The sequence below is a fragment of the Mobula birostris genome, chromosome 21, assembly GCF_030028105.1.
Source record: "Mobula birostris isolate sMobBir1 chromosome 21, sMobBir1.hap1, whole genome shotgun sequence".
In the NCBI taxonomy this organism is placed as follows: Eukaryota; Metazoa; Chordata; class Chondrichthyes; order Myliobatiformes; family Myliobatidae; genus Mobula; species Mobula birostris.
Window position 1 is genome coordinate 50,153,977 of NC_092390.1, and position 18,159 is coordinate 50,172,135.

Genomic DNA, 18,159 nt, shown 5'->3' on the forward strand with positions numbered 1-18,159 from the left:
ATGATTAAAGAACTTTTGATCAATTTTGGAGCAATTATTTTTTGTACAGATATTTCTGTAACCAGGCTTAGTATTAATTTTTTTTTGGGACAGAAACATTTAGATTTTAAGCCACCTTCTCTCCAACTGCAACAAGATGCACCATTTGGATCAATTATACCACATAGTTCCATGATACAGGATGTGACATACCAGAGCCCAGTTTTATCCCATAATGGCTGTTGTAGTTTAAAAGACCTGTAATAGTCTTTTAGAAAATATACGGAGTGAAAACTTATTATTTTATCTGGAATTAATTGGACTTTTTTAAGCCAGTGATGATTATGATTATTTGTAAGTTCCTGGTACTGGATTTAGATAGAGGAAACATTTCCCGGGGGGTGGTTAGGACATTCATTTATTCATATGGAAGGATATGCAAGGCAAGTTGCTTGGGAATAAAGCTAGTTTCATACATATAAAAACAGATGCACAGGTTGAGTCTAAGTGTCAAGGTTTGCACAACTTTAACTATGATGGTGATAGATCCTTTTTGTCTAAAATTCCAGATACATCTTTGGCTTGCAGTGGTTTTGCATTTAATAAATTTGCTCAATCCTAAGTCCCAACTGAGACTAAATTGTATTACCATCAGTAGATTCCAGCCAGGACTAGTTTTCATCCAACTGTAGAGAAGTGTGAAATGTTAGTAGAGCTGCAAACTTAAGATGCTGTAATTGATATTGGAGGTCTGTATCCCACTTCCAACATGAATCACTTCATCTATACTGGGGTATCAAAACAAGGTAATTGCTTAACTCATACAGATACAATAATCATGGACAAAGCCCTCCTCACCTTCTGAGCACATCACATGCACAGGGAATGCTGTTGCAGGAAAATAGTATCCATCAAAAACCCAGGCAATGCTGTCTTCTCACTGCTGCCATCGGGAAGGTGGTACAGGAGCCTCAGGACCCGCAGGAACAGTTATTACACCGCAACCATTTTTGCAAAGGGGTAACTTCATTCGCCTTACCACTGAATTGTTCTCACTGAACCTGGCCCATTTGATGGCTTCATCTCATTTTCTTGATAATTTTTTTCTTTCTTATATTTGCAGTTTTTTTTTGTACATTGGTTGTTTGTTCATCCTGTTTCTGAAATTACTGTGAATTTCAGGGTTGTGTATAGTGATACAATAAAAAATTTACTTTGGCTTTTAAGCAAGCAATTGAGAGAGAGAGGAAGTTATAGGAAGGAAATACCACCAATGTGCTCATTAAATCACCTTTGAATCTTTCACACTGAGGTTTAGGATGGCCAACTAACCTACCAGCACATCCGTGGCTTGTAGGAAAGGAGAGCAGCCAGGGTAAATCTGAGTGATGGCAAGGTCATAAATTGCAAATACAGGAAAAGTGAGACAACTATAGTTACTGCTGCACCTCTTATCCAGTAATTTAAGCCAAATAAATCTAGTATAGATATGGAACTAAATATTCTCAATATAGAGTACTACAGCAAAATACTCTAACCAATCATGCAATTTTTGCCATATTTTTGGGGAAAATGCACTTACATTTACACTTAGTGACATTTTCACCTCAAGATTTTTCCTATCCAATATTACATACAAACAGTATAATTCAACTTTTATGGGAAGCATATTAAAATGTGAATTTGCTTAAAGAGTATTGTCATCTTGAAATTTAGGTTAGGCTTGTATTATTAGGCTCATCAATTAGGCTTCTGGATTAAAACTGGAAATTTTTTTTTTAAACCAAGTCAATCAATAATCAAAAAAACTTAGATGGCTACTTGATAATAGGTGCAATCAAAACTGGAATTTCTATTGCAAAATTCTAGAGAGAGTCTAGAGAGAGGTTTTCCTGGGAAACTGCCATTTGAACAAATGTTTCATTCTCCATACCTGCTGCATCACCCGTGTACTTTTATTTCAGCTGAAGTACTTTACAGAAAATTACATTGTTTTACAACTTCAATCATTTAAATCACTGGCATGAACTTTAGATCACTGGCAGTTGAAATTGTTTTCAATGACAACACCTGAGAATTCAATCACAGTGCAAGGGATAAAATGGGGGGAGGGGGAGAACAAGATGGGAATATATCAGTATTTAAAACTTTTTATTTCAACTAGTTATTTCCAAGGACAGGGAAGATCATATCTATTAAGTCACTTCCTTTGTTACTCATTTTACAGATTTTTCATACAGTATTTGTGTATATGCATTCAAAACAACTGCATATTCATACTTTCTACATTTCCATTTAGCACTAACTTGTCAATTCCAAATACACTGACAAAACAGTGCTAATGCTTGTTCACTGCAGCTTTCAAATCTGCCAGTGAATATATTTTATAATCTAATCTAAACACATTCTACTAAATAACACAACTGGTATTCAAGACTCCATCATCTCTCTAGTTGTGGCACTAGGATAAGAGTGCCATCACTGTCATCAGTAATCTTGGAATTTCTGTACCATAGGCTAGGTCAAATTATTGGAATTCTTTAGACATATTAAATGGTACGGAAAGTATACAATTTCTAACCCCCACCACATGGAAACAATTGATATAAATTGTGCATAATGCTAGTAATTTTCAAACCAGTAAGGAGTTAAATTTTGGAGAAAGATTTGGTCAGTAAGAATGATTGTCTTGCTGTGCAGAAATTATCTGTGCAATGCCAGGCTGAAAAATGTGGCGAAACAACATGCAATTCCTGCAGATTAGACAATAAACTTTAACCAAAAACTTCACTGAGTATGAATCATACTGCATTCCATGTACCCCCAAAAGGCAGTAATGCAAATATAGCCCAAATATTTCATACGTTTTGAAAAAGCACTGACACTGCATATAGTCAAATAAAAAGCAGTTAAGTTTATTTTAAGAAAACCTATCAATAATAATGCAGAAATTAGAATGTGTTGCATAACTGCAACAATGAATAATTGTTTTTTCCTCTATAGTTTTGATAGGACTAGATTAGTCTGCATTAGTCATTATATTTTTGTTACTGTCTACACAGTTTGGCTTTCAAAACTAATGTGTTAAACAGATTCACAGACTAGTTATTAAATGCGGAAAAATACATTTGGTACAATCACAGGTTAAACAAATTTAAGGCCAGAGGATATCGAAATTTAAACTAATGAGAGCATTGATTTTAGTCAAGTCTGTGTGAGCTCTGACAAAATTCTGAAACTGAAAATTAAAACTTGACAGGAATTAACGTAATTGTAAATTTTGGTGCTTGAAATGTTGAGGGATTACAGTGCTGATGGAAGCATTTGTGCATGATGATAGTATTATACTACTCCACATCTTGAGATTCTCCAAGAGGACCACAGCCTTGCCATGGTTTGGAGGCTTGCATACTTCAATGACCCAGAGAGCTATGTGGGCCGGCTTTGGCTCTTGGTCAGGCCACCCATGCCAAACAGGTCAAAGGGTACAGAACAGACAAAAAGAGGTCCTCCAGGTTTGGGGGTTCACCTCAGGGCTAGCAACCCCGTTCAAACAAAATTGCTACAGAAACAGCAATGAAGAATCCATCTACATCTGAGTGTGACAGTATTCCTGAGTCTCCACTTGGGACTTTCATGATTGATAGCAGTGAAAACAGAGAGGAAGTTACTGACGTGATGAAGGAAGCCCTGAACACTGCCAGTAATGGAGGACCTTCATTGCTGCCCCAGACACCAGTGGCGTAACAGGCAGTAAGTAATGTCTTGAGATTAAATCACAATCACTCATATATCTCTAACAGGGAAAATTAACTTCTCAGACTACTCCAAAAAATACATCAGTGTACCACTTCCATTGTTGCTAACCAGTTAACTTTATAGCCATAGGTATTGTGCAGACCCTATATTTAGCTGTCCAAGAAATTTAGAGAATAAATGGAATAATGCAATTTACCATTTTTTCTGATATGAAATATTTCAGTACCACTGCATCTCAATGCATTTTAATCATATATTAATCTCATAATTGATTTTTTGAAGTTTGAAACAATTAATTTTCTTCCAATTTTTTTTACTGCTGATTTTATTTTTAACAGCTACATTATAATTTAGCTAATAGACCTATTATTGCCCAATTTTAAATAATATCCATCAAGTTCTTCTATAAATGGTAGTTAATTTAACTAATTTGTGCAAACTCCCATAATCATTTGATGGCAAGAGCAGTATTCACATTCTTGTTAGATCTAAACATGATCTCTCTCTGATAATACAAAATTATTTTGAAGAACACTTGCTTTTCTCTTATAAAACTGAATTGTTAAGTTGTTAAGCATATCAAACCACTTACTGTAAAATTGCAGGATATTTGGTGTTATACAGTTTTTGAAAATAAATTGAAAGGTTAAAAAAAATTGGGACAAAGTGCTTTTCCTTCAAACACACTTAAACATATTGAATTGGGTAAAACCCTAATCAAAAAAAGTTATTGTTGATGGCTTCAGACTGCAAATCTGCTTGGGGAGTGATTAATATTACTTTTAAGTTGACAGGATGTATTACATTCATTTTACATTAAAACACGCGCACACACAATTCCTGAGTACAGGACAGAGTACATAAACAAACATAAAAGCTCCCTGTGAATTACAACAAAAACAAGTTATACACAATACTTTGTCCCAGTTTGTACAAAAGATTGTCACCCAAAGATTTGACAACTAACCCAAAGTAAATAAATTTACTAAATTTAATGAGACTTAAATTTTAGTCCCATTTTGGGAATATTCAAAAGCCATGAACTTATAAATTATTAATTCCTGTAATTCCATCCAAGATTTATGTTCTCCAATAATATTCCTATATCTCTGATTAACCCCCATGGCTCTTTTTTAAAAGCATACCGAAACTTTTCCTCATTAAAAATCCTAAACTAAAATTTGGCAAACAGAATTGGGGAAAAAAAATTATAGCACCCAAAAAGGAATATAGCAATAATTCTAGTAAACAGGAGCAGTGAGCAGATTACTTTATATATATATATGTATATATATATGTACACATTTTGCTATACTACCAGTCAGGCACATAATTGAAGATATCGAAGCTGTTTTGGATTACATACTGGCAAATTACATCACCATTTAAAAAAAGGACTGAATGTTAGATGCAGTGATACATTACACTACAAAATTTCAAATCCTCCAAATATTACAGTCCTAGTCACATAACCTCACAACGTGCATTCTAAAGCAATTATATAATCAATCTCTGTTCCAATTAGGTTACAAAGATTTGAAAAAGCACTAAGTTTGGCTCCTAATGGGGTTTTGAATTTTGAAGGCCGCTGACAATGTTCCCTTTTGTGAACCTGCAAAAGAAGACAAAAAACAAAATAGTGCAAGTAGTATGGTATTGTCAAATTAAAACAACTCTTCATTGGATACAGACCCAGCAGCAATTGATTTAAGTCTGTGATACCACTTAAAAAAAACTCTGGTGCTATCATTGTGTCTATAGTTGGTATTGTGCCTTTGGAAGCAATTTTTGGCTGCAACATGTGAACCTTTCAAAAGAGTACAGAAAAATCCTACATCCCATTTATCTGAAATCAGACTATGCACAAGGCAATAAACATTCAAGTAGGCTATTAAAGTTTTCTGCACACAGAAGCCTTCCTGTTACACATTGATTCAATTGCTCGGCTGAAAACTATCCTTCCTCGCATCCTTCAAAATTAATGTGCATCACAAATTAGTGCCACGAGAGTCTGTTATATTTGTGATGTTTGATTTATGTCTTCATTTGGATGTGAATTCGGACACATTCCATCCAGTGCAGTGTAGTCACTGTCAGATGTTTCTGAAGGTTCGTGCAAGCTTTCATAATTGTCCTCTTCTTTAGTAACAATATCTTCATGTGCTTTTTGTGAGTGGGGACTCCCCATTCGGTTTCCATAGTAGTTTGGAGCACTTGTGCTTGCTGAAGCTTTGCTAGCAGATCCCACACCTTGTACCCGAGGCACAAAAGCACTACTCATCCCCTGCAAATTGCCCCTAGCAGTGACATCAGAATTAAGCAACAGAGTAGGAGTAGAGTCCAAACGTTGTTGCATATGTACTTCCATTACTTGTTCAGGACTGGTCCTCAGATTAGGCACACACACCGAATCTTCTTCAGCTAATCCTCTATTCGGTGCAGCTTCTTGAAGTTCTAAATAGATTTAGAAAAAAAAAATTATATACATTAATTTACTTCACAGAGGCTAAGTAAAACTGTACAGAAACAAGCCCTAAAGTACTCCAAAGATCCACTTACATTAATTTTTTTTTGATTGTGAAATGTATTTTCAAACTAAGGCCACAGAAACAGGTCCTTCAGTCCATTTAGTTCATGCTGAAACCACTTAAGCTGCCTACTCATCAACCTGCACTGAAACCTATCCAAACTTCTCTTAAACGTTGAAATCGAGCTTGCATGTACCACTTGCGCTAGCAGCTCGTTCCACACTCTCACAACCCTCTGAGAGAAGAAAATTCCCCTCATATTTCCCACCTTTCACCCTTAACCCATGACCTTTGGTTGCAGTCCCAACCAACTTCAGTGGAAAAAGCCTGCTTGCATTTACCCTATCTATATCCCTCATAATTTTGTATACCTCCAACAAATCTCTTCTCAATCTTCTACATTCCAAGAAATGTCCTAACCTATTCTCTCCTTACTGAAATTTTTCCAGCTGATGCAGATCCCTTTGCAAGCCATGATATCCTTCCTCACTGTCTACTACACCCCCAATCTTTGTGTCATTTGCAAATTTTCTGATGCAGATAACCACATTATCATCGATCCAGATGACAAACATAGAACCCAGCACCGATCCCTGTGGCACACCACCAGATACAGGCCTCCAGTCAGAGACGCAATCCCTTACTACCACTCTCTGGCTTCTCCCCCAGAGCCAATGTCTAATCCAATTTACTACTTCATCCTGAAGGCCAAGCGACTGAACCTTCTTGACCAGCCTCCCATGTGGGACCTTGTCAAAGAACTTAATAAAGTCCATGTAGACAACATCCACTGCCTTGCCTTCATCAACTTTCCTGGTAACTTCTTCGAAAAACACTATAAGATTGGTTAGACATGACCTACCATGCACAAAGCCATGCTGACGATCTTTAATCAGTCCACTTCTATCCAAGTACTTATATATCCGGTTCCTTAGAATACCTTCCAATAACTTTCCCACAACTGATGGCAAACTCACCAGCCTATAATTTCCTGGTTTATGTTTAGAGCTTTTTTTTTAAAAAAAACACAGCAGAACAACATTGGCTATCCTCCAATCCTCTGGCACCTCTCCTGTCGCTCGGACCTCAGCAATTTCTGCACTTGCCTCCATAGGGTCCAAGGGAACACCTTGTCAGACCCTGATTTGCCTCAACACATCTTCCTCTGTAATCTGTACAGGTTCCATGAAATTGATGCTGCTTTGGCTTACTTCTATAGACTATCTGTCTCCTGAGTAAATACAGATACAAAGAATGCATTTAAGGTCTCCCCCAACTGTTTTGGTTCCACATATTCCAGAGGACCAATTTTGTCCCTTGCAAACCTTTTGCTTTTAACATATCCGTAGAATCTCTTAGGATTCCCCTTTACCTTGTCTGCTAGAGCAACCTCATGCCTTCTTGATATTTTTAAGTGTCCTCTTACATTTCTTGTACTCCATGACCACATCATTTGTTCCTACTTGCCTATACCTGCTTTGCACCTCCTTTTTTCTTAACCAGGGCCTCAACAGAAAACAAAGGTTCCCTACACTTGTTATCCTTACTTTTTATTCTGACAAGCACATACAATAGCCCGTCCCAATCCACACTTGCCAGATCATTTCTGATACCATCAAAATTGGCCTTTCTCCAATTTAGAATCTCAGTCTGCAGACCAGACCCATCTTTTTGTATATTTACTTTAAAAGTAATGGTATTGTGGTCACTAGATGCAAAGTATTCCCCAACACAAACCTCTGCAACCTGCCCTGTCTCATTCCCTAATAGCAGATCCAGTATCACGTCCTCTCATGTTGGGACTTCTACGTATTGATGAAGGAAATTTTCCTTGACACATTTGACAATCTCTATCTCATCTAGTCCTTTTACAGTATGCGATTCTCAGTCAATGTAGCAAGTTAAAATCACCTGCTATAATGTTACAAACAACCGCGGGACACTAGTCACACCATGCCCAACCCTTTGATTCCTGACTTTGTCTGAGGTCTTACCAACATCTGCCTTCACAAACCCTCCAAATGTTCTGGCACTCTGGCTCCCATCCCCCTGCAACTCTGGATTAAACCCCATCATACAGCATTAACAAAACTTCCCACTAGGATATTAGCCCCCCTCCAGCTCAGGTGCAAATTGTCCCTTCTGTACAGCTCTCACCTTCCCTGGAAGAAAACACAATGACCCAAAAATCTTATGCCCTCCCTCCTACAACAACTCATAGCCATGTGTCAAACCGCATAACCTTCCTAGTTCTGACCTCACTAGCACCTGGCACAGGTAGCAATTAATCCACCTACTGATGGTAACGTGGTGGGGTGGAGAAATGTCTATCAAAGGAGGTATACGGTGCTCCTTCCCCCTCCTCGCCTGGTCACCCTTGGGCAAGGTGGATGGTTGTATGAGCAGCTGGTGCATACCACAAACGCAGGTTATTTAATCACTGGCACTGGGCAATCTCTGAAGACCATTGATAATGGCTGGGGGTCACCTGTCTTGTAACGACACTGCCCAGAAGGTGGCACTGGCACACCACTTCTTTAGAAAAATATGCCAAGAACAAAGATGGTCATGGAGAGACCATGATCACCTACGTCATACGACACAGCACATGATGAACAAACTGATGTGGGAGGAAACCAATATACCAGGCAACCACAGAACATGCAAACCCCACATGCACAGTGCTGGAGATCAGAACTGAACCTGGGTCACTAGAGCTGTGAGAGGCAGCAGCTCTATTAGCTATGCCACTGCGATACCCAAGCACCGTGGTAGGTAGTGTGGTTGCCTAAAAACAACCTACTGACCACAGCTAAGCAATCTGATAATGGACCAAATGATACTGATATTTTGTTGCCAATTCTGAAGAGAACTGCCAATGAGGTATTTCTGGTACATTTGAATATTCATGATTTCTGTAGCACAAAGGTACGGAACTCGGCAGAGAAGTCTGACATTACTTGCTGATACTTCCAGTCTGTGCAACAAGGTCTGAAGTTACAGTGAGGCATGCTTCCACAGCAATTGATAGCAGGGAGGCAGAGAGGCATCAATTCCATTGTCAAGAGTAAGCACACCATATTTGCAGCATATGGAATAACCTGGAGCAGATTTATACATTATCTTGTGTTAAGTGGGAGGGTAAACAGTCAGAGGTCGTGATCCATGTAGGTACCAATGACATAGGTTCTACAAAGTCAGTTCAGGGAGTTCAATGCCAAGTTAAAGGACAGGCCCTCCAGGGTTGTTATTCAGGTTTGCTACCCATGCCACATGCCTGTGAGGCCAGAAATAGGAAGATCATACAGTTTTTACACATGGCCAAGGAGATGGTGTTGGAGGGAAGATGTCAGATTCTTGGATCATTGGGCTCTCTTCCAAGGAAGGTGAGACCTGTAGAGATTGTTTGCACCTGAAGTGAAAGGGGACTAATATCCAAGCAGGATGGTTTGTTAGTGTTACACAGGGGCAGGTTTAAACTAGAATTGCAAGGGAATGGGAGCCAGAGTGCCAGAACAGTTAGAGGAGAGGTTGTGGAGATAAATGTTGTTTAAGACAACAAAGTCAGTAATCAAAAGGTTGAACATGGTGCGACTAATCATCTGAGCTACATATATTTCAATGCAAAAAACACTGTAGGAAAGGCCGATTCGCATAGGACATGGATCAACATGCAATTGTGATATTGTAGCTATTAATGAGACTTGGCTGCTAGAGGGGCAGGACTTGCAGCTCAACATTTCAGGGATCCATTACTTTAGACGCAACAGAGAGGGAGGGATTAAAGGGGGATGGGTGGCATTACTAGTCAGGAAAAATGTCATGGCAGTGCTCATCAGGACAGATTAAAGAACTCATCTAGTGAGGCTTTATGGGTGGAAATGAGGAATAAGAAAGTTATGACCATGTTAATGGGGCTATATTATAGACCACCCAACAATCCAAAGAATTTAGAGGACCAAACTTGTAGAGATCGCAGACTGTTGCAAAAAGAATAAAGTTGTTATAGCAGGTGATTTTAACTTTCTACATATTAACTAGGACTCCCATACCATAAAAGGACTAGATGGGATAGAGTTTGTCAAGAGTGTTCAGGAAAATTTCCTTCATCAGTCCACAGAAGTCCCAACAAGAGAGATACTGGATCTCCTACTACAGAATGAGACGGTAGGTGACAACAATGTGTAGGGGAACACCTTGCATCTCGTGATTATAATGCCATTAGTTTCAAAGTAAATATTCAAAAAGATAGGTCTGGTCTGCAGGTTGATTCTAAATTGGAGAAAGGCCAATTTTGATGGTATTAGAAGGGATCTGGCAAGTGTGGTTTGGGACAGGCTGTTTTCTGGCAAAGAGGTATTTGGTAAGTGGGAGGCCTTCAAAGGTGAAATTTTGAGAGTACAAAGCTGTATGTGCCTATCAGAATAAAAGGTTGCCATAACAAGGTGCATATCAGATCTCAGTAGGTAGGAACAAATGAGGTACTTATGAAGTATGGAATTTAATGCAGACGAATGTGCGGTGATGCATTTCAGTAGCACCAACCAGGGTAGGTCTTACACAGTGAACGGTAGGGCACTGAGGGTAAACAGGGCCATAATTAATTGAAAGCAGCATCACAGGTAGAAATTGTAAAGAAAGCTTTTGGCATATTAGCCTTCATAAATCAAAAGTACTGAGTACAGGAGATGGGATATTATGTTTAAGTTCTACAAGATGTGAGACCCCAATGAAGTATTGTGTACAGTTTTTGTCACCTATCTACAGGAAGTATGTAAATAAGGCTGGAAGAGTACAGAGAAAATTTACAAGGATGTTGCTGGGACTGGAGGACCTGAGTTATAAGGAAAGATCAAATAGGTTGGGACTTTATTCCGTGAAACGTAGAAGACCGAGGGAGATTTGATAGAGGTATACAAAATTATGAGAGGTATAGGCAGGGTAACTGCAAGCAGGCTTTTTCCATTGAAGTTGGTGGGACCACAACCGAAGTTCATGGGTTTAAGGGCGAAAGGTGAAGTGCTTAAAGGGAATGCAAGGAGAAACTTCTTCATTTAGAAGGTTGTAAGAGCGTGGAATGAGGTGCCAGAGCAAGTGGTGCATGCAAGCTGATAGCAACGTTGAAGAGAAGCTGGGATAGGTAGATGGGTATGAGGGGTATGGAGGGCTGTGGTCTGGGTACAGGTTGATGGAACTAGGCAATTTCAATTGATTCAGCACAGACCAGATGGGCCCAAGTGCCCATTTCTGTGTTGTACTTTTCTATAACTAAACATTTACAAGCAAAGCAAATGGTTTCAGACCAAGATGTTTCGAAGGAAATGACCTTTAAAGACATTTAATTCAAGACATTTTAAAATCTAAATATTATGCTTTGCTGCAGGTTTAGAAATGTTTAAACTCATTTTCAGTTACTTAGAGATACAGGATGCAAAATGGCTCTTTTGGCCTAACCAGGCCACACCATCCAATTATACCCATGTGAGCAAAGGTTAATTTCAATCTCCCTGGGACATTGTTTTACAAGTGTGAACAGGTACAAGCTATAGTAAGGTGACAGCACAGGTTGTTGATTGTATACAAAAAGAAGAAAAATCCAATGAGGCCAATTAATGCAATTGCTTACTCTAAAAAGTATCAGCAAAATTAAGTGGCACTTGCTAATTATCTACCCACTTGTGCATTACCTGGATTCTGCTTAGGTGGACCAAAAAAACGAGATCTTGTGAGGCCTGAAAAAACATTTTTGATAGGGGACACACGTCTAAGTGTGACATTAAGGAGCTCTAGCCAAAGTGAGGGGAGCAAGAATCAAAGGGCAACTCTGATGACAGTTGTTACAGATACAAAAGGAAGGTGGTTGAGATTTTAAACCATAAGACCACAAAATATAGGAGCGGAATTAAGCATTCGGCCCATCAAATCTGATCCACTATTCCATCATGGCTGATTTATTATCCTTTTCAACTCTATTCTTTTGCCTTCTCCCCATAACTTTTGACACCCTTACCAATTAAGAACCTATCAACTTCTGCTTTAAATACACCAAAATAACATGGGTATGTTTTAAGACATGTTATCTTTGGCACCGTCTCATGCAAGTTCTTCATTACTGCTCTTAAAAAGTCAGCCATGACTAAATGGCAGAGTAGACTCAATGGGCTAAGACAACCTAACTAAATGACCTCATTCTGTTCCTATATCTTATGGTCTTATCTTCAAAGATCAGAAATTGGGATATTCAGTGATGATTGCAGTTTTCAGTTCAATTTACAGCTCCGCTAAAGGAAACAATTCATCCCTTGGAGAGATGAATTATTTTCACTTGATTGAGCTCATCATTGTAGTCAAGTTCCCTCTTAATAATCTGGGGATTAGAACTAAGCAGAACTTCAAACACCAAGGGAAAAGGTCAGCTGGGTATTCTGGGGTAAGTAACCATTCTCTGGACACCATCTGTACCACCAAAGGGATACAAATCTGAGCTGTGCTAGAATATCCATTATTTGATTAAATAAATATAATTCTATCCACCAGATTAAACACTGAATCACTCCAGCAGTAGTTGCAGAATTCCACATTTGGCACAGACTAGAAGGACCAAATGGCCTGTTTTCTGTGCTGTAGTGTTCTATGGTTCTAAGTATTTTGTCACCTCTCAAGCCCTAGACCCAGGTTAGCAAATGACAATCAGAGCAAAAATGATGTCACACAGTTTCCTTACTGAACTATAGATTAGCCTGACTAGGAAATATGTTGTCATTCATTCATTTAAAATCTCAAAACTAAGAGATTTGTGGAAACAGTTTACCCCACAGATTACAACAGTTTGCAAAAGACCCAGAAGGATAACTGACACTGCACCAATGGGTCAGAAGTTTTATGCATTGGTTTTTTATCATTTTGGACATAGAGTGAGCAGTTTGATTTTGTATGTTTAGTTTCAAATTTTGAAACCAATCGAGGAATGATACTGAACCTGTCAAGACCGACAAGTTCAATCAAAGCATACTGATTTACATTGCTATATATTCACAACAGAACATAGGATCATACAGAGTAGAAATAAACTAGATTCAATTTTCCCTTTAATTGCAAACACTTGTACAGGTGCACATTCCTTTATCTGAAATTCTGAAATCCAAAAAGCTCCGAAAACCAAAGTTTTTATCGCCAACAGCTGACGTCACTCAGGTGTGACGTGGCAGCACAAGCAGAGGCCGCCAGACGTCAGTTATGGCTCAGCGCTCATACTAGTTACACATGCATTTGCTGTTCGCTGATACAGGTGTCCCCCACTTTTCGAACGTTCGAATACGAAACTTCATTGTTATGAAAGACCTACATTAGTACCATTTTCGCTTTCAGAAGGTGTTTTCACTGTTACGAAAAAAAGCAGTGCGCAATAAAAAAAATTCCGCGCGTGATAAAAGGCAGCGTGCTGATTTTTTTCGCATGCTGAATTTTTTTCATTGCGCGCTGCTTTTTTTTCCCAAAACAGTGAAAACACCTTCTGAGAGCGAAAGCAGGGTACTAATGTAGGTCTTTCATAACAGTGAGGTTAGCAGCCACTCTCCCTCGGATTCCGAACTACATTCTCGCCGGCATTGCTTAAACATGTGCCTGTGAGCAGTCGTTTGCAAGATGAGTTCTATGGTGTCGGAAAAGCCTAAAAGAGCTCGTAAGGGTGTTATACTTAGCATAAAACTAGACATAATTAAGTGTTTCAATCGTGGTGAATAAGTAAGGACGAAGTGAGTTTGGATGTGGAAGCTGACGAGGATGACGTTGAAGAGGTTTTGGCATCACATGACCAAGAACTGATGCAATTGGAAGAAGAAAGGATAACAATCGAAACCGAATGCAGTAGCGAAAGTGAAGCAACTACGTGAGATTTTCGCTGCAATGATAAAGTACGACTTTAATTTTGAAAGGGTACGTAGGTTTAGGGGATATTTGCAAGATGGTTTGAGTGCTCACAAAGAATTGTATGATAGAAAAATGCGCGAGGCTCAGCAGTCAAGCAAGCCTTCCACATCAGCCACAGCAGACGACGAACCTCGACCTTCGACATCAAGGCAGGCAGTCATAGGAGAAGATGAGCTGCCTGCCCTAATGGAAACAGACGAAGAGATGACACCCCAGTGTCCCACCACCCTAACACCCAGGCTGCGGACAAATACTGTACCGATTCGCAGAGAATGCAGCAGTAGCCGGGAGGCACACAGCACATCTTTAAGAAAAAAGCCGAAATAAACATGCTAATTAATTAGGTGCCGACAATTACGTGCTGGGCAGCACCTAATTAATTAGCATGTTTATTTCGGCTTTTTTCTTAAAGATGTGCTGTGTGCCCACCGGCTACCGCTGGACCTCTGCATGCCTCGCGGCAATGTATCAGTCGGCAGCCTGGAGGGTGGGGGCCACTGCACCTCCCAACCTGCGACGACTCAGTCTAACACACCACCATCAGTGTGCTCTGCGCTGTCTTCCCAATTCCAGTAAGTGATACTACACTGTACATACATTATTTCTACTTTATATCTGCTATGTATTTTTATGTGTTATTTGGTATGATTTGGCAGTTTCATAGCTTAAAGGTTACTGGACAGCGCTTGCGCCGTGTTTTTGCCAACAGCGCTTGCGTGAGATTTTCTGCCGACGGCGCTTGCGTGAGATTTTCGCTACGGAGAACAGTGCAGTAATGATTGTGGAAAAGTATTTCTACTTTATATAGGCTGTGTATTTATTATATCATTCCTGCTTTTACTATCTGTTACTGTTATTTTAGGTTTTATGTGTTATTTGGCATGATTCGGTAGGTTATTTTTGGGTCTGCGAACGCTCACAAAATTTTCCCCATATAAGTGGTAATTGTTTCTTCGCTTTATGACATTTCGGCTTACGAACCATTTCACAGGAACGCTCTACCTTCGGATGGCGGGGGAAAACTGTATTTTGTTTTCACCGTTGACTTTGTGTTTAATTTCACTGTGAAAATGTCAAAAAGAGCTGCAGATATCCCTATGGGTAACATGAGAAAAAGAGAAGGAAGGATCTATCATTACCAATAATGCAGAAAGTGGAGTTATAGCAGAAGCTTGATCGTGGTGTGTCTGTGCGGCGTCTTACTGAAGGAAAGTGTCGGAACTACCACTGTATATCATTTAAATAAACAGAAAGACAAGTTACTGAAGTTTTATAGTGACAGTGACGTTCTACATTAATTCCAATAAGTCATTTACCATGTGTTTGATTCGGTTCATTTAGAGCTGTATATTTTTGTTTTATTAAATGTTTTTGTTAGAAACAACTTTTTTTCTTGTCATTATTCCCTAAATAATACAGTATAACAATTATTTACAAAGCATTTACATTGTATTAGGTATTATAAGTAATCTAGAGATGATTTAAAGTATACGGGAGGATGTGCATAGGTTTGGTGCGCCGCCGGGTCCTAAAGTCCACCACACTGAGGCAGATTAAATAAGGGATTCGAGCATACGTGGTTTTTTGTTTTTTTTGGGGGGGGGGGGGGCGGGGGAATCTGAAATCCAAAAGATTCTGAATTCCGAAATGCAACTGGCCCCAAGGATTTCGGATAAGGGATTGTGGACCTGTACCAAAACCTTTAATATCCAGGATAAATAGGTTGCTTGATTTTTTTTTAAAACAGCAGATATACTGTATTTGTTATGACTTATTCAAGACAGCATACTTCTGGCTATGCAACAGTAACAGATTACTGCTCATAATTGTTCAAGTAATCATCACTCTAAAGCCACTTAGCATTGCTATCTTCAACAAACATTTATATCTATTATGTTCAATTTACATTTGACATTTACTTACTCTTTTCCTCTTTAATCTCCCTTTTCCTACGTGCTATTTGTTTCTTCAATTTGTCCACTTCTAGAAGGTAACTTTCAACTGTTTGCTCACTTTTTTCCACTTCTCCACATACAGTCTACAAAAATGTTAAAAGATCTTTAAATTATCTTTATTACATAGTTAAATCTAAATTAACAATAAATTTATTTAACTGATAAGGCATCTCAATGTGCTTTACAGTTGAGTACTTGGATAAAAAGCAAGTAGCACATACAAGTAAATCCCAAATGTTAAGTCAATTAGCTGAAAGCTCAAATAGCATAAACAGGAAGCTGGGGATGCAGAAGAGGCTATCATTCCATGAAAACAACGTTATGGGGGCTTTATGTTAAGATTGGTGTGAGAGGCAAAGGCAAGACAGGGCGTTGAAAGAGAAGAATGAGAAATTTAAATTTGAAGATGACAAACAGTGCAGGCCAGCAACATGGGTTAGAGAGGAAATTTAATATCAATGTAAGGTAGCAGATTTGGTTACTCCCAGTCTGAGGATGGAAGATGGAAGGAAAGGAGTAGGCCATTTGTTCCAAAGCACTTATCTTTGGATTTCAAAAGTGCGAGCAAGAATTTACACAGTTCTTATGCAGATTTTTTCTTAAAATAATGTGTACATTTTCACACTTCATCACAAGACCAAACATGAATTAACAAAGCATATTAGGGTTTATTCCTTTAATTCCCTTAGGAAAGTAACTTACTTGCAGCTTTTCTTGCAGTGCATTGTACACCTGATAAATAGCCCTGATATCTTTAATCACACCATCTTTGTCAAAGAACTCAGCTCTGTATGAAAAATATAAAAACAGATTAACTGAAGTTTGAAACTGTATATACGATGTTTAATAGTTAGTCTAAGTTATATCTTCATTATGAATAGTTAAAATTTTAACTCTAGAAATGAGATACTGGTTAGAAAATGAATGATCAGCAAATTACATTCTGTGGAGGCAACATTTAAATTATACAGTGGCATGCAAAAGTTTGGGCACCCCTGGTCAAAATTTCTGTTACTGTGAATAGTTAAGTGAGTAGGAGATGAACTGAACATTTTAAGCAAGATTAGTGTATTATTTTTGTTTTGTACAATTTTAGAGTGGGAAAAAAAGGAAAGGAGCACCATGCAAAAGTTTGGGCACCCCAAGAAATTCGAGCTCTCAGATAACTTTTACCAAGGTCTCAGACCTTAACTAGCTTGTTAGGGCTATGGCTTGTTCACAGTCATTGTTAGGAAAGGCCAGGTGATGCAAATTTCAAAGCTTTATAAATACCCTGACTCCTCAAACCTTGACCCAACAATCAGCAGCCATGGGCTCCTCAAAGCAGCTGCCAAGCACACTGAAAATTAAAATAAATGATGCCCACAAAGCAGGAGAAAGCTATAAGAAGATAGCAAAGCGTTTTCAGGTTGCCGTTTCCTCAGTTCGTAATGTAATTAACGAAAGGCAGTTAACAGGAACGGTGGAGGTCAAGTTGAGGTCTGGAAGACCAAGAAAACTTTCCCAGAGAACTGCTTGTGGGATTGCTAGAAAGGCAAATCAAAACCCCTGTTTGACTGCAAAAAACCTTCCAAGAAGATTTAGCAGACTCTGGAGTAGTGGTGCACTGTTCTCCTGTGCAGCGACACCTGCACAAATATGACCTTCATGGAAGACTCATCAGAAGAAAACCTTTCCTGCGTCCTCACCACAAAATTCAGCATCAGAAGTTTGCAAAGGAACATCTAAACAAGCCTGATGCATTTTGGAAACAAGTCCTGTGGACTGATGAAGTTAAAATAGAACTTTTTGGCCGCAATGAGCAAAGGTTTGTTTGGAGAAAAAAGGGTGCAGAATTTCATGAAAAGAACCCCTCTCCAACTCTTAAGCATAGGGGGTGGATCGATCATGCTTTGGGCTTGTGTTGCAGCCAGTGGCACAGGGAACATTTCAGTGGTAGAGGGGAAAATGAATTCAATTAAATACCAGCAAATTCTGGAAGCAAACATCACACCGTCTGTAAAAAAGCT

The 18,159-nt window shown here is 38.9% G+C and overlaps 1 protein-coding gene across 1 annotated transcript in view; it reads right to left on the reverse strand.

Annotated features, from left to right (window-relative positions):
- Window positions 1-1,913: 1,913 nt before the first annotated feature.
- Window positions 1,914-18,159, reverse strand: part of abraxas2 (abraxas 2, BRISC complex subunit) — a 35,031-nt gene continuing 18,785 nt past the window's right edge. Inside the window, exons 7-9 of the mRNA XM_072239439.1 lie at window positions 16,853-16,937; window positions 16,119-16,233; window positions 1,914-6,192 (exon numbers count right to left, since the gene is read on the reverse strand). Of these exons, the coding sequence (XP_072095540.1) occupies window positions 5,753-6,192; window positions 16,119-16,233; window positions 16,853-16,937 (640 nt within the window). The 3' untranslated portion in view covers window positions 1,914-5,752. The remainder of the gene's footprint in view (window positions 6,193-16,118; window positions 16,234-16,852; window positions 16,938-18,159) is intronic.